The 23,241-nt window shown below is 48.7% G+C and overlaps 10 protein-coding genes across 10 annotated transcripts; 4 read left to right on the top strand and 6 right to left on the bottom strand.

Annotated features, from left to right (window-relative positions):
- Positions 1-1,115: 1,115 nt before the first annotated feature.
- Positions 1,116-1,807, bottom strand: TRUGW13939_10616 (uncharacterized protein; the record flags this gene model as incomplete). The annotated part of the gene is made up of 2 exons (XM_035493727.1): positions 1,116-1,460; positions 1,598-1,807. 2 exons carry the CDS (start codon positions 1,805-1,807, stop codon positions 1,116-1,118), a joined length of 555 nt encoding a protein of 184 aa, XP_035349620.1.
- A 1,148-nt stretch (positions 1,808-2,955) lies between these two features.
- TRUGW13939_10615 (uncharacterized protein) lies at positions 2,956-4,176 on the top strand (the record flags this gene model as incomplete). The annotated part of the gene is made up of 1 exon (XM_035493726.1): positions 2,956-4,176. The coding sequence occupies one exon, from the start codon at positions 2,956-2,958 to the stop codon at positions 4,174-4,176; it is 1,221 nt and encodes a 406-aa protein (XP_035349619.1).
- Positions 4,177-4,455: 279 nt separating this feature from the next.
- Positions 4,456-5,282, bottom strand: TRUGW13939_10614 (uncharacterized protein; the record flags this gene model as incomplete). Its single annotated transcript, XM_035493725.1, has 3 exons — positions 4,456-4,650; positions 4,700-5,013; positions 5,075-5,282. The coding sequence occupies 3 exons, from the start codon at positions 5,280-5,282 to the stop codon at positions 4,456-4,458; spliced, it is 717 nt and encodes a 238-aa protein (XP_035349618.1).
- Positions 5,283-6,441: 1,159 nt separating this feature from the next.
- TRUGW13939_10613 (uncharacterized protein) lies at positions 6,442-7,401 on the top strand (the record flags this gene model as incomplete). Its single annotated transcript, XM_035493724.1, has 1 exon — positions 6,442-7,401. The coding sequence occupies one exon, from the start codon at positions 6,442-6,444 to the stop codon at positions 7,399-7,401; it is 960 nt and encodes a 319-aa protein (XP_035349617.1).
- A 304-nt stretch (positions 7,402-7,705) lies between these two features.
- Positions 7,706-9,990, bottom strand: TRUGW13939_10612 (uncharacterized protein; the record flags this gene model as incomplete). Its single annotated transcript, XM_035493723.1, has 2 exons — positions 7,706-7,853; positions 7,907-9,990. The coding sequence occupies 2 exons, from the start codon at positions 9,988-9,990 to the stop codon at positions 7,706-7,708; spliced, it is 2,232 nt and encodes a 743-aa protein (XP_035349616.1).
- Positions 9,991-11,643: 1,653 nt separating this feature from the next.
- TRUGW13939_10611 (uncharacterized protein) lies at positions 11,644-12,979 on the top strand (the record flags this gene model as incomplete). The annotated part of the gene is made up of 4 exons (XM_035493722.1): positions 11,644-12,023; positions 12,089-12,233; positions 12,289-12,853; positions 12,924-12,979. The coding sequence occupies 4 exons, from the start codon at positions 11,644-11,646 to the stop codon at positions 12,977-12,979; spliced, it is 1,146 nt and encodes a 381-aa protein (XP_035349615.1).
- Positions 12,980-13,279: 300 nt separating this feature from the next.
- On the bottom strand, positions 13,280-14,227 carry TRUGW13939_10610 (uncharacterized protein; the record flags this gene model as incomplete). The annotated part of the gene is made up of 1 exon (XM_035493721.1): positions 13,280-14,227. The coding sequence occupies one exon, from the start codon at positions 14,225-14,227 to the stop codon at positions 13,280-13,282; it is 948 nt and encodes a 315-aa protein (XP_035349614.1).
- Positions 14,228-14,864: 637 nt separating this feature from the next.
- On the bottom strand, positions 14,865-16,760 carry TRUGW13939_10609 (uncharacterized protein; the record flags this gene model as incomplete). The annotated part of the gene is made up of 3 exons (XM_035493720.1): positions 14,865-15,727; positions 15,792-15,935; positions 15,989-16,760. 3 exons carry the CDS (start codon positions 16,758-16,760, stop codon positions 14,865-14,867), a joined length of 1,779 nt encoding a protein of 592 aa, XP_035349613.1.
- Positions 16,761-17,132: 372 nt separating this feature from the next.
- Positions 17,133-19,759, top strand: TRUGW13939_10608 (uncharacterized protein; the record flags this gene model as incomplete). Its single annotated transcript, XM_035493719.1, has 7 exons — positions 17,133-17,402; positions 17,687-17,904; positions 17,973-18,451; positions 18,896-19,030; positions 19,092-19,147; positions 19,218-19,345; positions 19,426-19,759. The coding sequence occupies 7 exons, from the start codon at positions 17,133-17,135 to the stop codon at positions 19,757-19,759; spliced, it is 1,620 nt and encodes a 539-aa protein (XP_035349612.1).
- Positions 19,760-20,502: 743 nt separating this feature from the next.
- On the bottom strand, positions 20,503-23,232 carry TRUGW13939_10607 (uncharacterized protein; the record flags this gene model as incomplete). Its single annotated transcript, XM_035493718.1, has 1 exon — positions 20,503-23,232. One exon carries the CDS (start codon positions 23,230-23,232, stop codon positions 20,503-20,505), a length of 2,730 nt encoding a protein of 909 aa, XP_035349611.1.
- Positions 23,233-23,241: the final 9 nt, after the last annotated feature.

Genomic DNA, 23,241 nt, shown 5'->3' with positions numbered 1-23,241 from the left:
TGCCGGGAGAAGTCTTATATTAGGAGTACGGGGGAGAGCCTCTACGTGATAGGAATAAGAAAAGGAAATGGTAATCTCTAACTCTATATTGCTTGAATCTATATAGTGAGAGCATATTGTGCAGATTTATGTATTTAGCGGATCTGAGGCGATAAACATATTGGATAGAAGCCTCCCTAGACCAGTGTATGCGCGGCCGGCCTATTGGCTTATATGCCTGTATGACAAATCAATCAATCGTCATGCAGACGACACAGCCCACGGAACCGTCTCTCGTGCCCTCGTCCGGCACGATCCATGTCCACCGCTCTCCGTGTGCCATGCCGTGGAACGTTACGTACACGCCGTGAAGACCGGCGCAGACCCCTGAGGAACATCTCCAAGCTTCAGTTCTTCGAGATTAACGGTCAAGCAGCGACTAGACTCTCCCACATCATCCTTGCTAGCGCTCTCGCCATACTGACGTCCATCAGCGGTACTTGGTCTTGCCATCGCACTAACCCACGAGATTTCCAGATTTCAAATAAAAGTAAATAAAGGTTCTGGGTCAGAACGCTGACAAAACTTTACTATAGCTATACAGACTATATTGAACACAAAGAGATTAAGATAAAGAAAAGTCTATCCACAACCAAAGCACTAATTGCAGTTGAGTACTAGCTATGCTAGTCATAAGAAAGACACAAATATGTTATAGCAATACTTACTGTAATATGTATAACATACCTTTTCCAAAGATATTTGATTCCTATCTAGAGATGCAGTTATCTAAAACAATAAGCATAGGGAGGGAATCTAGCTACCAGGGCCTGCAGGAAGATTTTACCTTATATACTTAGATAATCAGCTTGACCCCTTATAGCCCCAGGATAAGACTATTCTTAGATGCCTCTGTCACGGTAAACCACTTCCACCCCGATCCGAGAATATCTATAGAAGAGGAAATCATACAATCCGATAAAGTCTTTAACGATACATTCCCTCTGAATGTTACATCCTCATTCATGTCGGAAAAGGAAATTGCTCAGCAATTCCCATAGTGATACAAGGCTTATTATACCAATACTATCATCGTATACCCCCTTCTGAGAAATCCAATTCCATGCCACCCACGTTCATAGACGACGACCTAGCCTCCGTATCACATCTTGGGTCGTAAGCTCTGGCCCAAATTCCCAACACGGATTTACCCAATATTTAAAATCGGGACACCATACTTCGCCGGGTACTTGTCGAGATCGATCCCGGAGATTGTATTTTGTAGAGAAGCTCCCTTCTGCTCTTTGCTTTCCCTTCCCGGAAGGCCTTTCCTCGTGATACTTTCGGTCGTCGTTCTTCCCGTCCTCATCGTCGTGTTTCCGCTTTTTGCTGCCAGTCGTAGACGGTCTGGGGTTGGGGTTATTAGATGTGCTTTGATCCGGAATGGAAGGCCCAAAGTAGAGCTTTCTTAGTGTTTGTAGCTGCGTGATTTCAGCTTCAGTAAGGGCGGCTTCGATCCTCGCACTTCCAAGAGCGTGGATAGCTCTTCTTAGAGAAGCAATTGAAGCGCCATGCCGGGCCTTTAAGCCCGATTGCCTATCCGTTTCACTATCCTCACTTGTGGTTCTTCGATTTCCTGCGCCTTCTTTTTCCTGTCTGTAAGGCCGGAAACTTGGGCTGTATGCTTGGATTGCCGTGTCTTTTTGGTTTCCTGATTTGTATTCTTTTCAGCTTCGTCATTATTCTCCAACTCTACTTGCATTCTTCGCAATTCCTGATCATCTAGAACCTCGGACAGCTCACTTCCGCTGTTACCATCTAGGTCCATCGTTACAATGCTTCCTGTCGGCCACGATCTCTATATAGCTGGTTGCTCACTAGAGAGTCTGGATAAATGGTTCTGGTCGCTCCACAGTTAGTGCCTCTCCCCTAGGGGCTCTGCGTAAAGGATTCGGTGCCTCACTCACGCGATCAAGGCGCGGTCGCTGTTTTCAACCCCCAGAGCAGCTTTTTGGCAATGGCTTAGGGGGAAAAGCCCTTTGGAAATAATATCGCAATAGAAAGTATCTCTGGCAAATAGACTCTCGATAAAATGGGTGACTTTTGACGTGTTTTGGATGAAGATGGATGGATTAAGCGAAGAAAGCAAGGTTGAAAAAGTGAGAAGAGGAAAGAGAGGAAAGAGAGGAAAAGAGGGGCAAAAGAAACACAAAGAAAAAAAATTTCCATGTGGGTCTTCCTACTTTGAATATATTATATTTTATCTAAGTACTGATGAGAATAATGTTATTGAGCCATTTACTATAGTAATTAGTATAGAGAGTTGCTCATTTACATTATTTCTAGATAGTTGATAGAGCTAGCCATTTTAGGAATAGCTCCAGCCAAACCTCACTACTCCTTTTTAGGTTTAGCTTACTACCTCAAAACAAAATACCCATGGCAAAAAAAAAGAGACGGTAAAAAAACGAATTTTGGCAAGGTTGTACGTCTAGGCCTCCGTACCAGGCGTCGCGAGATTGCACTTCCAAAACTCTCTTCGCTGGCCAGGTCTTAACGACACTATGAGGAATCCATGATTATCGAATAGAATAATATCTCCTCTGCTTACTCCTGTGTATACACATGCTGTGAACTAATTGCTGGGCGTTGCTGCCTGTATAGATTGTCGCGGACGCGCGAGATCATCGATTACACCACCGTCGGCGAGATGGATACTGCGCATACAAATTGGATGAACCTAGGGCAAGAGTTTCCCTGTGACTGGATTTTCCCAAGCCATAGGCAGGTTTTGGATCTTGGATAAGTCGATAGAGAGTAGTAGTAGATGATAATGATAGAGGGTATATCATGACTCCATAGTGACGATACGTCACGTGCATACATAATAACATCAACAACGAACTCCATACCCAACTACATATCTCAATTGACTCAATTGACAAAAATGCAAATACAAATACATGATACAGAAAAATGGCACACCTCACAACCGCGCGTGATCCCTTACCCCTACCACTCCCTGCGGGCATCACATCGCGTCGTCTCGACCTCTCTCCTCAGGGGCATCTAAACTACCACATCCTCGAAGCCTGCTCCTCCCCCTCCCCCTCGTCGCAGCACAACCAGCTCATTATCCTCCTCCACAGCTTCCCCGAAGTCGCTTACTCATGGCGGAAAACAATGCTTCCACTTGCCCGCGCCGGTCCCTATCACATCGTCGCGCCCGACCAGCGCGGCTTCGGCCGCACAACAGGCTGGGACTCACGGCCCTACGGCGATGTCGATCTCCATACTTGCTCGCGCACCTCGCTTGTACGTGACGTGCTGGTACTAGCGCGCGCGCTGGGGTATGCGACGGTGAAATGCGTGGTAGGACATGGCGATGTCGGCGGCATGGTTGCGGCGGATTGCGCTTTGATTCGGCCAGATATCTTTCAGAGCGTGCTTCTCATAGGGTATCCGTTTGCCGGAGTCCCTGATTTGCCCAGAAGTAGCAGCAGCGACAGCAGCAACGAAAAAAAGAAGGCGATGCACGATCGGCTGGCCGCGTTGGGCCGCAAGCATTATCAGCAGTACTACTCGAGTGCGCGCGCAAACGCCGACATGACGGGACCGATTACAGCCAGGGGTCTGCGGGGTTTCTTTCGAGGCTATTTTTACCTAAAGTCGGGCGCATGGCCTGGGAATGACAGTGCGCGTGCTCTCGAAACGTGCTCGGCCGACGAGTTCGCGGAAAAGCTACCGTACTACTGCATCATGCCAGTGCAGGCGAGTATGCCCGAGGCGGTGCAGATGCTTATGAAAAGCGAAGAGTCCGACTCGTCGAAACAGTGGCTGTCGGACGAGGAGTTGGAAGTGTATGTGTCCGAGTACGCGCGGACTGCTTTTCAAGGAGGGTTGAATTGGTATCGGGTTGTGACGGCGAGTGGCTGTGATAGTGGCAGTATGGAGTTGGTGCATGAGTTGGATATCTTTTCAGGATTGAAAATCAAAGTTCCCTGTGCCTTTCTAGGGGGGAAGAAGGATTGGGGCTTGTATCAAGAGCCCGGAGCGATGCAGAAGATGCGTGATGGAACAGCGTGTGAGGAACTTGTATTTTTGAGAATGATTGACGGGGCAGGGCATTGGATACAGCAGGAGAAACCTGACGAGGTTACGCAAGGGATATTGGAGCTTTTGAAAAGTGTGAAATAGTTTTTTTTTTTCGCTTGTATTGTATATTGATTCGTTTCGTACTGCTCCAGGCGTACATTAAGCCAATGACATGTAATTGGTATAACTGTGAATACCATGAAACTGCGCCTCGTAAAATAACGATCAACAATGTGTCATTAAATGAAAACAAACGCCTCATTATCGCTCCTAGAACAAAAAGGAATGCTATGTACATACAACCGTCGTCCGGCTGACTTGTAGGGTATATATATCGACTGAAGGCGGACTGAACGATGTAGTGAAAGGAGAGAGAAATGCCTAAATCAAACTCCACAAGCCCAACACGACGAGAGGAACCAAGGCAAATAGGGAGCTTGCCGTCATGGACGAGGCGTCCGAGGTCGTCAGGGCCGCAGTGTAGACATTGGCGAATTGGATATCGGATGAGTTGAAGCAATTGTCGGTCGTGACTTCGACGCAGTCCTCTGGTTCGGCGAATTCGATATCGACACACTGGATCGGTCAGTATGATCAGGCAAATCAATATCAAAAGAAAACATACATTATACAGAGCAGCACCATGCTTGGCAGTCTCAACAACCTGAATGGTTGCCAAATCGCCCACTTTCACCGTTATATTGGCGGGCAACGGCACCTGTGGTAGACAAAAGGTGCCTGGGTATGGATCCGCGCTGGGGCCGATGATCTGAAAGGGCGGCAACATGGGGTGGCTCATGTTGGGCGGCGTGGCACCGAGTCCGAGATTGAAGTAGAAAAAAGCCGTCTGGTGGCCCTGGAACCAGCCGGGTTGGACGGAGATTGCGCCGCCCTGGGTGGGCCATTTGGTGCGGTTGGTTGAGGTTGGCATTCCCCCGCCTGTGACGTTAGCATTATCCAGAGAAAGGACACACACAGAGAGCCGTGAAGTGTAACTCACAAGGGTACATCCACATCATGCCGTATGGGAATATAGTGGTGTCATTGACGACCGTCTGGCCTAGACCGGAGGCCTCTAGGACTGTGCCATTTGTGTGCAGATTGTTCCCTCGGTATCCGGGATAGACGATGATTGTGTGTGCAGTGACAATGTCCACGAGGAACAGCGACAGAACAGCCAAAGCCGTCCATATCGACCTGGTCTGCATTTTTTATGAATTGGTGTAGGTAAGCTTGGCGGGGTTGTTCTCGTTTTCTTTGCACTTGTCTCCCGTCTGATGAAGTTCAAATAGCTCTTCCCAGGGCCAACACTGCAGTGATTCCAGAATCACATCCACACAGTGTAAGAAAGAGGGAAAGCAGGGCAGAAGTAGTCGAGGCAGGAGAAGAAGGTGAGTACAAAATGTGACAGGAAAAGAGAAAAGCACTGGCAATCACACGGTCACCGCAGCTCGTCGCAGAGCCAGAGATGCGCCGGCTCGATATCGGATGGACGGCTTTTGCTCTGTGCGCGCGGTGCGGCACCGGGATGGGCCGTATCGTAGTTGATTTGCCGGCCTAATTTAGAGTCGACCATTGCCAGGACGAAAAGCAGCCAACAAGAAGCCATGCTGCAAGTTCGTCACATTGCGCATGCATGCGAGACGGGCGCTTGCGACGCTGATTTGCGGACGAGTTGGCGCCCGCTGCAGCGCTAGCAGTCAGCCAGCTCGAATCACCATCCCCAGGGACCCCGCATCTGCTAGCACGCTTTAGCCCAGCGCTTATTACGAATGCGGTGATTGCTGTTTTTTATTGAATGGCTGCGTAAGTGGGCAGGGGGAGTACTGCCGTTGAGGGTAATTTGGATGCGGCGCTGCAGTTGCATTAGACGTTGACAGGTTGGTGATGTGATTGATATGCGCCGTGGTGTTGATCGCTGATCGCTGATCGTCGGTGGGGTCGTCACGTGACGCCACAGTCAGGGTCCAGACTCCAGAATGAGATAGAAGCAGGAATGTGACGGACTATCTATACCTAGCTTGCTTTACAAGTTTACATATGGTATATAATCTATTTATTTGTATTAATGTATTAAAGTGTGTCTGTTTCTGTTATGCCTGGTTATGCAGAGAGATGTTCCTGGCAGAGGCCGGTCTAACCCGATTCGGCTAGATCAATTTCACTTATCAATTATTTCCATCTTCAACTTGATATCACACTTCATCCAACGCACGATCAATCGATCAATCGATCAATTGACTGGACTATTACAGCTGTATAGATATCAATCCAATGGAGAAAACATCTACCCAGCCCGACTGCTGAATATACTTGGCTGCGATTCATCATTAGCAATGACGCACAAACCCCGGTAGCATTATCACCATGCCGCATACATCGCGCAGACACCGCAACCACGTGTCGAACAACCCCCTGCGAGCAGCGCATGGCAAGCGACTGCAAATCACCGATGACGACGGCTGGGTGCACGTCGTAAACACTTCCATCTCTGATTCTTCGCCACGGACGAAGCCAAAAACATACACATCCGCCACCACTGACGGATCCGCCGACGACCCGGATTGCAGCCCCTCCTCCAAACAAGAAGAGAAAGAAAAAGAAGAAGAAGAAGAAGGAAAACTTCCTTTAATTCTCCCCGCAGAAGCACCCCCGCGTCTGACACTATCGAGCCTGCGCCAGAAATTCGACGCAGACCTCGCCGCATGGCAGACCTCGGCTACATGGACGACTCTGCGCGACTCGCTCTTGCGTATCCTGGCCAGATTGCCAGCCGGTAGCGAGTTCGACCGGCTGGTATGCATTGGCTTGGGCTCGCCCAGCGGGCTGCGCGATGGCTGGGTTGACCGGCGCGACGTCGCGTCATACCAGCTCGCAGCATTTGTATCGCTCGTGCAGAGCGTCCAGCAGGAGCAGGAGCAGGAAACCTCCCAAACGGGAGAAGCAGCAGCAACAACAAGAAAAATGGAAATCATCGCGCAAGACCCCATTTTCAACGCGCTCGACAAACAGCTCCTCTCATCCCTCGGCATCACCGTCGTGGCCCACCCGCAAGCTTTCTCAAGCGTGACCGCGCAGACTCTGCTCTTCGCGCCGGGCGCTGAGAAGCGCCATCTCGAGCTGGTTTTGCCGGCGCGGCCGCTTGTGCTGTTTGGGGGGCCGTTGGAGGAAGATACAGGCAGACTTTATCAAAACCAGCAGAAACAAAAAGACAGCGTGATAGAACAGTTTTTGACGACAACGCAGTCGATGAAACTCGTCGAGTTTGGGCCGCGGCCAGAGGCGTTTTGGCGCATGAGGATTTACTGGAGAGATCTCGTTGATTAATTGGATAGGAAAAAAAGTTGGATAGACTAATTAATAGACTTGGATAAACCATTCATTCAATATACGTAATCCTAAAGTGACACTCGCAAACCAAGCATCATTAATCCTCCCATAATAATAATATCGTCCAAATATCCACATGAAACCGCGCCCAATCCCGCAAGAGTACAGCGCCAACGCTCAAACATAAAACGTCCCATAATCGATACAGAAACATATACAAAACGCCATAATCCAATGAAACTTTCCTTGTCGTAAACATACGTGAGTGAAGAAATTTGTAATAGGCACCTAGTCCTTAGTTTTAAGAGGAGACTGTTTTTCCATCGCAGTCTGGAATTTTCAAGCCCGACTTGATATTCCGTCCGGCGTCCAGCAGACCCCATTTTTCCTCCCAGGACTTGCCGGGAGTGTTGTACTTTACTTTCCAGGGCTCGTCAAAAGCCTCAAACCTATACCCAGTTAGCTCAAATGCATATAAAATAATAGAGGTACAAATACATACCAGAAATATTTGGTCCCGTTGTTCAGCGCTTGGCACACCCAGTCCGCCATGAACTGGTTCATTTCGTCAATGCCAGCGACCGAGCCAGACGTTGTGTCAGTGCAATTGTTTGTTCCGCAGTCATTTCCGCCATCACTGGGCCAGCCAACCTCGGAAATAATGGCTTCTTTCTTCGTGCCGGATGTCAGCGAGACGTCGTGTGTGTCGAAGAACGTGGTCGTCCACGCCGCCGCTTTGTCGACCTGGACGCCCCCAAAGAACGGATGCACGTTGGCCATGACAAGATCGGACGCTTCTAACAGATCGGCTGTCCAGTTGTCGCCAAGATCCGATGTTGCAACGGGGATTTTGAGCCCCTTGGACGTCAGATTCGACCGCACATTGTTCAAGTACGTGGTGAGCTTTTCTTGGGCGGTCGCCTTGACCTCAAAGCCACCATTGTACAACACTTCATTGCCGACAATGACGCCCTGGAGAATGGAGGTATCGTTCATGTCGTCGATGACATCGTACAGGATGTCCATTTGCCGATTCACTGTTGTCTCATTCGAGTCGACCCAAACACCGAGCCACAGTTTCATATCTGTCAGCTCTAGCCGATCAATGGCAGCTAGCACCATCTGGGTCTGGTTGCAGTCAGTTCCGTAAACACGGACCGTGTCGGTGAGTTGCGAGAGAACTGCCATGTCGCGCGTGACGTTGTTCGGACTGGGCGGGTATTTTTCACACAAAGGGTACTGCACGCCCCAAGAGGTATAGTCCATGCCGTGGAAGACTCGGTGAAGGTTGTCATTATTCATGAGTTTTTGAATCTCTGGTGAGTTCTTGTCGAGAAGACCATTCGTTTTGATATCGCCTTCGGCTGTTTGGGTATTCGTACCGGGATCGTCACTACCATCACCGCTGCTGTCGCCATCTGAATTGGATGAGGAAGAACCATGCTTCCTACTCCCAAGAATACCTCCAACAATCGCTCCAACAATGACAGCAATAATACCGATTCCCACCAGCAGAGTCAACATCCAGCGCTTCCGCCTCTTGGCAGCAGCAGCATCGGCAGCGTGCTGAGTAAGAGCTGGGTTCTTCTCAGCATGACCTCCCTCGCTGTGAGGAACTGGTCCGTATACGGTTGAGCCGCCTCCGCGCAAGTTGTTCATGGCACCTAGGACACCGCCAGTAGCCGCACCTGCAGCAGCACCGCCGGCCACGGCTTCTTGACTTGACTTTTTCCCAAACAAGCCGGATCGTCGCTGCGGTACATTAATAAAGCCATCATCGCCATCGTCGGCAATCTCATCCGGGTTTATAGATGCTGGATTATTGTGGTATGAATGGTACGGGCCATCGTACAAGCCGCCGCTGGGATAGCGAGGGTACGGCTCTCCAACGCTGAGCTGAGACGGATTCGATGTTGACATGCTCGGTGAACCGTGTGCTGGCGTGCCTGCCGCAGCCAGAGCAGCTCCTCCCCCGAGCGGCAAATGTGAGGCTGAATATGAATTTGAATTCCCATGGTACGAATCTCGAGCAAGACGTGGGTCTGCCGCGGGCTGGTCCGAGTACGGCACCGGGGGTACGTATGGGGTATCCGTATAGTGCCTTTCCGATGGGCCATCGTAATAATGTTGTTGTTCTTGTTGGCCACGCTCGTCGACCGGCCGCATGGCCTCCACACCGCTCTGTCTTTCGTTGCGGTTCGCTACACCGAACGCAATACCGCTGATACCACCACCGACAGCGGCGGCGCCCAAGTTATCAACACCGGGGGTAGCCGTAGCGTTTGTTCGCAGAGAATTCGAATGCGTGATCCGCGGGGGCATATGTTGGTGGACATGGCGGGGCGGCGAGGGCGGATGGATCTGGTTCTGGTTGGCAGAGTCGATGTTGCCGAAGCGCTGAGAACTGAGTCTGGCATAGGCACTGTCTGGATGCGAGCCTGGATAGAAGGCGCGGGATACTGACTGCTCGAAATGCATCGACTGCTCGGACACGGGCGAGACCTGGCTGGAGGTTCTGCGAGCGTTGTGGACGTCGACGGGCGACACATCCCGTCCGGAAGACGAGGAACGCGGTCGACGGGACATGATTATTGTGAGCGTGTGTGTGTGTGGTTCTCACGGCATAGATTATGATAAGATCTAGTCTGTTAGGTCTGCTGCAAGTGGCCTGAGTCCAGCGGATACAGGGCCAAGCTAGGGGGCTGCAGCCTTAGGAATGCTGCGTGACGGGAGAACTGTTTCGTGGATATCAGAGACGCATCGCCGAGAAACAAGGAATACAGCAATAGGACGACAGAACAGAAACAATCGAAGACGACCAAGCGAGAGCGAGAAAGCAGGAGTAAGAGAAGAAGAGGAAGAGGGCGCCGAGAGAGACAAATAATAACTGACGGGTTGCCTGGCCGATCCAGCAGTGGGTCCGCGGCCCCCGGGTGCGGCTAGGACTAAGACACCGCTAGTTCAATCATAATAATAACGGCCACAGCCTCTTCCTCGTGCTCGTCTACCAACAACACATGTCGAATACGCCCTGTCAGACGCACTATACGAACACGGTGTATGTGCAACATGTCGGAAACCGACACGAGCACGGTATACGTAGTACGGTGGATAATCCTCCTCCGAGAACTATTACCGGCAGCCTGGCCGTTTGCAGTCACTGCAACTCGTCCTCATAATGGATATATCTATCCGAAACCGCTGTTAATCATCATTCCCAAGATCATTCTCAGAGTCCGTGGTAGTAGTAGTAGTGGTAGTAGTAGTACCTAGTCTGATGGCGCATCTGTCATGTCTCACGCCAAAAATAGAACAGCCGCCCCCACCTACTTGCCTATTTCGGTAATTTAGAGTCTACCCAACATTATTATTGGGTGAATGAAAACCTCGACCTTTTCATGCTTTTTATGTTTAAAACAATATGAATTTACAATTAAAAGTAATTAAAATATCATATATCTACTCATAGCCACTAACAGGCCTTGACTGACCGACCGACTACACTGGTTATAGATAAGGGCTATGTGGAATTACGTGGTCGTATGGCAACTAACTACCTTACTAAACATGGTTAACTACTAACTAGTTACTATAATATGGTAAAATTAAGTTATGCGGAGAGCTAGCGGAGGTTGGCGGACGATGCGGCCGCAACAGTGATAACTAGTTAACCGCATCTTAAGAATGCAACCACCCGCGCCTCGCTTCACAAGACTTGACCGTCATGTCGGATGAAAGAGCCGCCCGTGCTTGTTCAACATGTCGCAGGCAGAAACGGAGGTGTACCAAAGAGATTCCCGAATGTTCTCTCTGTAGGAAGAGCGGGAGGCATTGCGATTACAGCATCCACGGCCTTCCCACCAGTCCTCCTCGAGAAGTTTCGACCTTAGCCCCTGCTCCTAGTCGGCTGACGGACTTCCCAGCTTTGTTCTTCCTCGATTCTAGTTATTTTCAACAGGAAAATCGTTCCTTGGAAAGACAATGCCTCAGCCTCCCACAGGAGCTGATGGGCCGCCTTAGTGGACTACCCCAAATGCGGTATGACGTTGACGTCTTTTTCAACTCCGTTCATACTTTCTTTCCAATTGGTAAATTGAATCCTGAATAATTCCTTTGTTCACTCTTCTCCCCCCCAAAAATGACAATTTCTATGGCATAGTTTCCAAGTTACGATTGTATAAGGAGCTTTCCAGTGCCGAGGTAGTCCTCAACGCAGACACAACTCTTTTATTGGTTACAATGCAATTGCATACCCTACCAGTCGACAACACCGAGTCGCCATACCGAGAGCTCTACAGGACCGCAAAGGACTGTCTCTCTTATGTCGAGGGCAGCAACATATTCTCCATAAGGCTGTTACAAGCCGCTCTATTGATCGCCTTATACGAGGTATCGAATGCAATGTATCCAGCAGCGTACCTCAGCGTAGGACATTGCGCAAGATTAGGGCATGCTATGGGCATCCACGATAGAAGACGGGCGCCGCAGATGCTCTCTTCACCTAGTAAGTTCTCTCCTGCTGGGGAGGCCATCGGTCTTGGTCCTGACCAAGACTCAGAAACAGCCACCGAGTTAGAAGAGAGACGGAGGGTATGGTGGGCTGTAATTATACTAGACAGGTAAATACTTGAGCATCATAAATTCAACCCGAGGCATGTGAAACCTTTTGCTAAATTAGAAGTAGATATGTCAATCTCGGCAGCAAAAACCGCCCATTCGCCTGCGAGGATGCCCGTCCAGATGAATATCTGCCTGCAGATGACAAACACTGGGATCAAGGGGTATCATTCTCAGCCCGAGCACTCAGTAGGAAAAATGCTCACTTGGAGGTAGGAACTCGCACTGGTCCAACCACTAGCATTTTCCACCAGCACAGCAGTACAGGCGCCTCCTTTCGCCAGAACCTGCCAAGCCGCACATCTGCTATCTCGTGTCCTGCGTAATTTGAACGATAGCGATACCGATGCCGAGTTTCGATTTCAAGAGGCAATCCAACTTCATCGCACTACACAAGCATTATATTCCACCGCCTTGCACGAATCCGAAGAACTGGTTGAGAGAATGTCGGATCTTACAGCTCATCTACCATTCAGCGCGGCCATGGGTCTATGCCTTAGTGCTCTACTCACCCTTTACGATAAGTATTCCTGCACCGAAAACAGTGAAGTTGACCAAATGGGAAGCCCAAACCTCCTAGAGATGCAGAAAATAGCTATTTCGGGTTTAAAAGAACTGTCCAGTGCAGTGTTTCAGCTTTCAAGACGCATTCGAGCAGCTGCAGAGTTGGGAGGAATGCTGAAAACAAGCCCCCTGATATGTGATTGTCTCTATCAAGCGGCGGCAAACTACCTCTGGTATATTCTCGAAACCGGCAATGAAGAGTGTCGGTCCATGGTTGTGGGAATTAAGGACGTCCTCCAGATGCTAGGCACAAGATGGAAATCCCCAAGTAAGTACCGTACTGTTCTCACTGCATCTGTCTATGTATCGAAGTTATTGCATATTAACATCAAACTCAGTAGAGTATATCCGGATTCTTGATAGTTATGAGATGTCACAGGGATTGGCAATGTAAAGTAATGGACTGGACAGGAGAAAAGAGAAGAGACTATGGAAGCCCTCATCAGCCACAGAGGGGAATGGAAATGTTTAGCTGAATGTAAAGCAGCTCGATGCTCTGCTGATTATCTACCTGGTACACCTCATAAGCTTAAGCTAGAGATATTCTGATTAAGCTTTCATTGTCGACCCTACAACAGGGGCAGAACATCCCGGTCTGCTCATCAATGTAGTGGAATCAGACTCTTCGAGAATCATATAGATATCCATTCTACCTACAACAGACTATTGAGCAAATGGAGCGTCTACCGCCTGTCTATTGCTCCAATAACTTCCTTTTCCGCATTTCCACCACCGTCCATTCCCACAGCTGGTCAGCAAGCTCCATATTGCTAGCGTGCTTGCTTGGCTTCCCTTTCTTAGCCACCGGCTCGAAATACTCCCCACTGTTGCTCTGCTTGAACTCCGAAGCGGCCACTGCGAAGAGTGTGGTATAAGCGCCTTCCTCAGGTTTCTTGTAAACCCCCAGACACTTTAATGCTGGTTGTATAAAACTAGGCCCATCCGTTTGCTTATTGAGATCTGTATCGACAAACCCCGGGTGTACCGCGGCAGTCCAGATGCCCGTCTTCTCACCCTCTGAGCCCTGTGGGCCATAGAGCTTGTTCAGCTTTTTGACATGCAATATATTTGCTAGTTTGCTCATGCCATATCGGGACCAGATTCCGCCATTTTTCTGGTCCAGGTCGTCAAAATCGATGCCACGTTTTGGGGCAGCTTTGTGACCATTGCTCGTCAAATTAACCACCCTGGCATTCCCAGCAGGCGAGCCTTCTTCTTTGGCCGTCTTCGCCAGTGTATCTAGCAAATGCCAAGTCAGAACCCAATGGCTCAAGTAATTGGTCTCCCACTGGGCTTCAAATCCGTCCTTCTCGCTTTTCGCAAATGGCGTGGCCATAATGCCAGCATTATTGACCAACCCGTTTAGCCTGTCCTCCTTTTGCTTGAACTCATCCGCCGCCTTGACAACGGATGATAAGTCCATGAGATCCATGTGGAGGAAATGGACATCGGCATTGGGGGCTTCGGCTTTTATCTTGGCGATAGCGTCAGAAGCCTTGCTGAGAGACCTCGAGCCGATATATACTCGTGCGCCGTGCAAGGCGAGCTGCCGGGCTGTGTGGTACCCAATCCCCGCGTTCCCACCAGTTACGAGATAAACCTTGCTGGTGAGTGATGGGAGGGCGGAAGGGTCGAAAGACATCCCGGATGGATAGATGGCTAAAGGAGTGTGGTAAGAAAAGGTACTTGACGATATGAAGCTGGTAGGTTCAAATGTTGGTGTACAAGCACATTGGAAGCGGCATGATGACCTTTTTATATCCTTGGGGATGAGCCGGATAACAACTGCAACTCGGCCACAGATCGGGCGGATTTACACAGGTCTGGTGTTGATTAGATCACGAATTAATATCTAGGCTTCGGAGAACTCCGAGGAAGGGGCTTACATGGCAAAGGATTGTGCCAATGAGGTTCCGAAATAGTGAAGCTTTGGATGAGCAACCGGGATGGGGCCGCAGTCCGCATCGTCCGCGTCGGCCGCATCGACCGCATCCTACAATTGCTTACTACCTTACTAGAAATAATTAGCTAGAATTAGTTTTAATAAAAATCTAAAATATGTATACATTTATTACAATTTATCTATATAAACTAATAAAATAGTTGTGTTAATTAGAATATGATATCCTATAGCATTATCAATTTAAACCTATATTTTGCCTCTAATTTACACCACCGCGCCAAGATCCCGAAGTCTAACAGGTAATATTTGTTTAAGAACGAGTTGAATAAGACATGTACCTACATTCTATTCACCTAGTCTGCCTTTCAATCAACACTTACCTCGACACAGAGTCTCGCGCTTCGAACCGCACAGGTACATTCCTCACCACTCGCAGACTCATATCGAATTTCACACCCTCGGACAGCGCAAGCTCCGCCCGATCCCGCGCTGCCTCCCAAGTATCTGCAAGCTCTCCTTCTGGATACTCTCCACCTTCTTCGCCTCTTGTCAGCAGTCTCACCGACGATGATTTGAACAAAACTGCTACCGAGGCACACAGCTCGACTAGGGCAAACCGTTCCCCCAAACATCCACGACTTCCCTCTGAGAATGGGATAAAGGTACCAGGAGGTGGGCTCAACAGTCCATGTTTGGCCACTCCAGTCTTTTGAATCCACCGTTCGGGGTTAAAATCGGACACTGCAAAGGGTCGCTTCGCGCGAGGTGTAGTATCTTCACTGGATTCCCGACGCGGCCAGTACTGTGGATGTCGATGGGTAGCGCTGGTATTTACGAATGCGACCGTGTCCGGTGGCAAAGGGTGGACATGGCCATCGATGGTGATAGAGATTGGAGGTCCTGTCGGAGGTACATATTTTGGAATCACAGGCAACACGGTGAAAAGCCGTAGGGCCTCGTTGATCACTGCACCCACGAAACTGTTCATTAACGGATTATAGTGGGTATCATATGTCCACTGATCTGGTGGGGTGTCTCCGAGGATCCGGTCGAGGTCAGCTTGCATGGCCCGTTGGGTGACGGGGTAGCACGCAAGGAGCAAGATAATAAAAGTGAGAGTATTGGCATTTGTTTCGTGACCAGCGAGAACAAAGACCCAGATATTTCCAATTACCTGGTCCGGTCTAAGAACAGCCGGGCTTCCGTCCTTCGCTGGGAGCCCGGATTGGACGAGAAGCTCTAGAGAAATCAAACATTAGGTTTTGTGTGCATTTTATAAGAGTAGGGGCTGATGACGGCATACCCGGGATACTTTCAGGCTTATTTGATAAAGCTGGTACTTTTTGCTGGAGTTCTGCTTCCTTCTGACCCTTCATCTCTTGCAAATAGCGACCCAGTTCGGCATATGCTGTTGCTGCTTGACGATGGGTGTGGGAAGGCGAAGATCCTGATAGAAGTCAGAGCCCAAAGGGGTTCAAGATAAAGGAAGCCCACACTTACGTAGAAGCTTGCTTGGAATGAGAAATATAGTCATATAGTTCTCTAGCAAGGTAAATACAGCTTCAGCATAGGTCATGCGATGCGTGCCTTGCGGTTTATCATCACCCCGCAAGGTCATAGCAAGATCTTCTAGAGTTTCAGCCTGGTTGCAGAAGCGATTGAGAATATGAAGCGAAAGTTTCGCTGCGAGGTCTCGTAGATGATGATGGGCGGCCGGCTGTCTCAACACCTGCGCCAACTGGCCACCCCCTTGGACAGTGCCGACAAACACATCGCGCATTGTTGCCTCGGAGAAAAAGGGAGCTGTGATGCGACGGTATAAGCGAGACTCGGCTCCATCGGTGCTTGTTATGGTCGGGCCGAATATATTCAACAGGCTCATTAAATGAGCTGGCTTTCCCAGTCGAGTGTCCCGGAATAGCTGCGAGGAGACTTCTGCGTGACAGGTATAGAGGATAACACCCCCAGGTGACACAGCAAGGAATGTATCTCCCCCGGCACGTTGAAAGGGCTCATAGCCATTGTGCCACCCGTCGTTGAAAAGGAGCAGTGGAAGCCATTTTGCAGTCCACGATTCAGGAAGAGCTGCCAGGAGAGGGAGCAGCACGGGCTGGGTCAGAAGCCAGGGCGCGCCGAGCACTGAGCATGGGAGTATCACATAGGGCAGGCCAGTTGCTCGCGCCCGCGACAAGTTGGCCCTCAACGAGGCCAGGCACCAGGCCGCCCAGGCGACGGCAAAAAACACCAAAGCGTTTGCGGAGAGCGAGGCCATGGTTGTTGGTGAGAAGATGTGAAGGGAGGGGAGAGGAGAGGAGAGGAGAGGAGAGGAGGGGAAGGAGCAAGGTATGTACAGACGGTAGACCACGTGATGTTGTTCTTTGTTTTTTTGGATTGACGAATTTGACGTTGCACCGCAGCCTCTTTGTCTCTTCGGTGACTATATCAGCCTGACGTGCATACCCGCCCATGCTTCGTGTCACCTCGGTTTGGGGTCCTTTCTGTGCGCCAAAAATCGACTTATAAGGCACCGCAATGGCGTCGGGCACTGCCCTGCCCTAGTTCCACTTGAAGGCCGGATTGCATATATTGTATTGTGATTGTATTATTGATATGCTCCTTTCTTTACAGGCCTGAAAAGAAAACCATGAGTTCTCAAGCACAGAACCCATCCCTGGTGACTACCGCGCTCTTGACCGTTGCGATTGTCTTCCCCATTCTGGCTACCCTCGCTGTCGCTCTTCGTGTCTGGTCCACTCTTTCCAAGAACAAGCGCCTCTTCCTGGATGACTATATACTTATTCTAGCCCTGATCTTCGCTTGGGGTGTTCCCATTGATATCTATGTGGCCGCTGGGCGTGGCGGTGTTAATTACAGCACCAGGTCCCAACTTGAAGCGTCGTCTATCTTTCTCCAGGTCAGTTCATCTTTGGGTCTGGCAGGGCAGCTGCGATACTGACATTTTTTTTGTTTTACATGCGCTCTGGGTTGAGATTTTTCCGCTATTAGCAAGCTTGGTACTTGTGAAAGTATCCATCCTCCTCTTATACAAGAGAATATTTGTCACATCTTCGTCATTCCGGATTGCCGTTTGGGTCTACATTGCCATATTGCTCTCCTGGGGGATTGCCTGTCTAGTGGTATGGCCAGTCATCCCATACTGACTTGAAAAAAAATAATCCATTCACTCACAGACTGCAGGCACAGCTCCTTGCTGGAGACCCTATCTCGGCGGCCTACGATCCATTGTCCGTAAATCCGCTTCGTTACAACTATACCGCCTTCGGCATAGCATTTTCTGGAATGAGCATGTGCTTCGATGTGATTGTGCTATGCTTCCCCCTTCCTATAATCTATCGGCTCATGATGTCTACTCGGCGAAAGCTGCAAGTAGCGGGCATTTTCTGGTTGGGTATTTTGTAAGTTTCCCTCGTCCGACTAAACGTACAGCACAGAACAGCAAAAACTGATAATAAGATCGATCTAGTTGCTGCATCGCCTCCGTCCTCCGCTTTTATTATGTCTACAAAGAGGCATACGAATCTACTTCTTCAACCGGGGCCAACCGCTACGTAGCTGTGACGCCCAGCGTTACTTGGGCAACCATTGAGCCCAGCACCAGCGTTATCGCCGCTTGCCTACCTACTTACGGCCACTTAATCGGCGCGAGCCGGGGGTTTTCTACCAGCTTTCGAAGTTTTTGGAGCCGTTTGTCCCTGAAAAGTATCGGCGGCGGTGATGAAGATCGCTCCTCCATTGTTCATACCTCGAATCAACGAAGTAGCGGGAACCGCCGGCAGTGGGAGAGACTTGGCAAAATCGACAATAATAATGAAGACATAGAAATGGCAGGCACCACTTTCGAAGATGATCATATCCCGTTGGCAAAGGATGCGCAGTCTATGAATATTCACACACGACAGAGCTTTATGCAGCTGGAATCATACGGGGAAAGCTCGGCAGATGGTAAAATAATTTACCCACGGTGACAAATGATACGCTGCCATTACAGGGGCATATAAGATAATTGTAATATTTGAAACAAAGAATATGCTCCGAAACAGAATTAGTCTCGGGCACCGGTGCATATTCAATGAGAATAATATATCGAACTAAACCCACTTCGGATTGTACTGCTGCTTTCAATATCCTTGTTAGACACCTCTGGTGGGAATTTTGTGGATCATAAAACAGCAGCCTCCCTCCTGAACAGGATTTCTCACAACCACCTTGTCAAAAGGTTTTCACCATAGCAAGAGTTCAATCAAACACTGACAGTACTTTTCTTTCTTGCTATCACACCGTGAACATGGCGACGAGCCTGAAGCCAATCAAAATATATTGGAGAGGTAAATGGCCCGCAAAACAATCTTCCTACCTACCTGACCAGCACTAAATCCATCTACTTAGATCACGTCCCAAACCCTCCCAAGGTTCTCATCATTTTTGAGGAACTGGATCTGCCATACGAAAGCGCATACGTTGAACTGGACGAGTTCAAAAAGCCGCCTCTCACCGATGCAAACCCTAATGGAAGAATTCCAGGTATATCTTTGATCGTGTAACCCTCCACCCCAAGACTCTATAGCTGATTGGATATACCTAGTCATCATCGACCCCAACACGAACATAACGCTCTGGGAATCTGGTGCAATTATTCAGGTAAAGCTGTCTTGAATGTATACATCGGTTTCGGTATTGGTCGAAGGAACTGACAGTTGAAAACAACAAGTACCTCATCGACACCTACGACAAAGACCAAAAACTCACTTACACCACTTTTCCAGAAAAGTACCACTTGATCCAGTGGTCTTTCTTCCAGGCTTCGGGTCAGGGGCCTTACTTTGGACAAGCTGCGTGGTACGTTTAAACTTACTATCACCTGGAACAGAAAATAGTCTTTGCGCATGTTGGATGCTGATAGATGGAAAAAACAAAAGGTTCAATATCTTCCACGAGAAGACTTATGGAGAATCCCCGGAATCTGCCAAAGTGCGCTATGGTTCGGAGGTGAAGAGAGTTGCGGGTGTCTTGAATACCGCTCTTAGCGATAAAGAGTGGCTAGTCGGAGACAAATGCACGTATGCAGACCTGGCATTTGTAACGTGGAATCTCCAGATCCCCTTCTTCATGGGTAGTCGGACAGGCGAACATGCCTGGCGACCAGAGGAGTTTCCACATTTTGATCGTTGGCAGAATGCCATGCTAGCACGGCCGTCTGTGGCGAAAGTGGTCTCTCTGATGAATGAAAAAGAGGTGAAGAAGAGCGCGTAGATAGTCGCCCATCTAAACCAAGCTATATCTACTGGAATGGATATTCATGCAACCAACAGTACCAAGCTTCTACGTGTTGTGAAATTGTTCCGTGACTGTAATACTGTGGTTTTCGCCCTTCTCCTACTACTATCAGGCTTGCGAATCTATATTTCTCGCAGTAGTTGAATTCGCGAAATACATTTGTAACAAGGTCTTCTTGCATAGACTGATTCACCTGCATCGACCAAAAGAGGAAGTCAATTCGCTCTTAGCGATCGCCCAGCCTTTACCAGCTGATTCTTGCCTCGGCGCGAATACTATTGGCGAGCTTTAATCCATGTGCATGTTGAATGCAACATTGAAACGCAAATCGCTCGTATATTCAAATACGATCACTAGTTACATACTTATGCATGCATATTCCCTGATTTATATATTCCGTGGCCACATAAATAAATTAATTGATACAGCCCAATTTAAAATTTGAGGGGGCGATGAGGGGGCGATGAGGGATATCCATGACAATGCCCTTGTCTGTGGGTTACACAGAATTATCAATAGTGGGGGACCCTTGGAGAATGTCCTACTTGAAGCTTACATGTATGTTTGGACAAGCAATCCCAGCACTGAATTAAGAGGGGCTGTAACGTAATGAAATGAAATTACTTGATATTTACTCGTTCTTACAAGACATGCAAAATTCCCCGACAATCCATATTGATGTAAGAGAAAACAACCGCTAGTTTGTACACATACAGCGTCTATTTCTTCAAACGACTGGCAATGTCCTTCGCAACGTATATTTGCCCAAACAGATCAGTGACGTTGATAAATGCTTTGATCTGTGCTGATGTCGTGACACTGATCTCGCTTGATAGATGTGCAAAGCAAGCTTGCATGCATGTCCTCTCAAACTCTGCAATGTCTATCAGATCTTGCTTGCGAGGAGGACCCGAGCATTCGCAAGTTTCGCAAGTATTACCATCATGAAAATCGGTAAAATCCAGACTATTAAGATTGTTCTCCTGTTTGTCCCGAGAATAGGATCCAAGGTCATTGTACTGCCGGCACATGGTAGCGAGATGCAGACCCAAAGCCCTAGCAAAATATCTCTGCTTAGCGGAAGACATGCCACGGCTGATGAGACACGTGAAGAATGAAAATGAATAAGGGCAGCTAGTGTCGTTGGCTCCTGTAGTCCGAACCCAATCGAAGTATGATTTGCCTTTATCAAAGTTTGTTGTACCGTTGTTCTTGTTGTCCGCATTATGCGCCATATGTGCATTGAGAAATTTCTCCAGTTCCTCTGCGACTTCCCTCTGTGCATATTCCGGGCATGCTGCAACATACTGGTGATCCCGAATATGTCTGATGTACTTTAAAATCACTTCTGAGACCTCAGAGAGATGTGGTGAATGCGTCTGTTCGTAACACGACTCCGAGCATGCAACTCCGATTTCATATTTGAGCTCGGACAAGGATGACTCCGGGAGGCTTCCCACCACTGATTCCATGTACTCATCGGCTTGATAATTGAGCATCGAGATGACCATCATATTCCAAATGACATCGCCTGAGAGAGGAAAGCCTGTTGTGATGTTGACACTGGTCCAGCATATTGGAATGAAATCCAAATATTTGTCCTTGCTCATGCCAATATTGTCCCGCGGAAAAATGTCGACTCGGATTGTCTTTAATTTGTGTAGATAGAACCAAGCCTCTGCTGTAGCCAAAAGCATCGTGTCTGGAGAAGTATGTCGAAAAATGGGCAGCCTCCCAAGGAAATTTGGCATAGTCCCAAGTTGTTTCTCTGGCATTGTAAAAATATCCGTAACTTCGGAGGCCCACACCCTCTCTTCCACGGAGACCTTCATTGCAGCTAGGCAATAAATTTCGGAGAGAATAGGCAGTCGATAATTTACCTTTTCGATCCAGATATAGTCCCCCTTTGACCACTCATTTGCATGAAGTGTCAGGTAGTTTCTTCCTCTTAGTAACGAGGCACAAGCAAGCTCACGAAGTGGTAGTGGCCATGGTAGCCTTAAAATGTATGCGAGAAGAAGTACACTGTATGCGGTCCTCTCAACTGAATTCCCCCATGAACCGTCTTCGCATTGGCGAAGCAAGGTCTTCGAAAACAGCTGGGAGAGAACAATCGAGATATCTACTCTGACTAGTACTTCTGTCGACAACATTGTCAAACGTCCCTCACTCCATGCTGCGATGAGGTCAAGTAATGCATTTGCCAGAAGCATTTGGCTATACTCAGACGCTAGATTCCACTTATCCTGTAACCCACCATTTCCCCAGATGGTGATTAGAAACCTGGTGGTCTTTTCAATTTGTGGAAAAAAGTCCATGGGGTTTGGGGCTCCTAACAGACACAACAGAATATTGGCATTTGCGCTGAAGCTTGGATCTCGCTCTAGTTTGTAGGTTTGAAAATGATTTGGGGCTTCAAAATACTCTACCATGAAAGATGGATCTATTTTTATCCCAAGGTGTGATAGGGCAAGGAGAGACCGAGCTGTGTCATCGGCATCTGGCACGAATGTAGGCGCAAATCCAAGTAGCCCATGCTGCCTTACAAAGAGCTGCTGAAGGTAAGTGGTGATATGTTTCATGTTATCACTTGAAAAGTTATCAATTGTATATCCATTTGCCAGTAGTGTTGATATTGACCAGGAGGTCTCGAAAATTGAAGTTGGAAACGCGCTGGGTGCGCCTCCAGAGCTCTGAACAACATTTCGAAGATAGTGCTCGGCAGCCTCATCCCATACTGGAGAGTGAATAAGGTATGCTGCGGTTGACGCTGGAGATCCCATCATGCCTCCATAGACAGTGCAGTGGTGTTTCAATTTTCCAAAGTCCACCCTGCCAATCAACCCTTCTAATGAATGTAGAAGGGTGCTTTGCTGTTTCGATGTCACCATTTCCGGCCTGAATTTTGACAGCTTGTGTTGTTGAAGCTCTTCCAATTCCCTTTTCCCAGAGAAATCTAGGTTGACGCCTCTTTGTGCTAGTTGATCAAGGAGAGATGGGATCAAGATCTCGAACCCTACATGGAGACTAGATCCAACATTCCAGCTGCTTAGTGCTTTGGAGAGGGTTGCGATGGCATGGGACACTCTCCATTCATAATCCATGGGCTGTATATTAACACTGCCTTCGGCAGCATCCGTGGCACGGTGCTCTAATAGCGATAGAAGGCTAGCCATTGTATTGAGGATCACATCGACAGGTGATGAATTTGTTCCCGGGGATTCGTGTTGCTGGCGAAGAACGTATGCAAACGCCTCTGGGAAAGCCCACTGACGGACCCCCGCAGAGTCTGTCTTCCTGACCATTGACACCCACGAAGTATCATATAGTGACAGGCTAAATCCACCAAAGCCACGCTCAGACTGGCAACCGTGAGAAATTTTGTACACCAACTGCTGGGATCTTTTGATAAGATCTGCATCCAGTTTCCGCTGTTTTTCGGACGCCATTTTCTTGTG

The sequence above is a fragment of the Talaromyces rugulosus genome, chromosome VI (assembly GCF_013368755.1).
Source record: "Talaromyces rugulosus chromosome VI, complete sequence".
Lineage (NCBI taxonomy): Eukaryota > Fungi > Ascomycota > Eurotiomycetes > Eurotiales > Trichocomaceae > Talaromyces > Talaromyces rugulosus.
The sequence above is the reverse complement of the archived record's forward strand: the minus strand, read 5'-3'. Positions and strand labels throughout refer to the sequence as shown.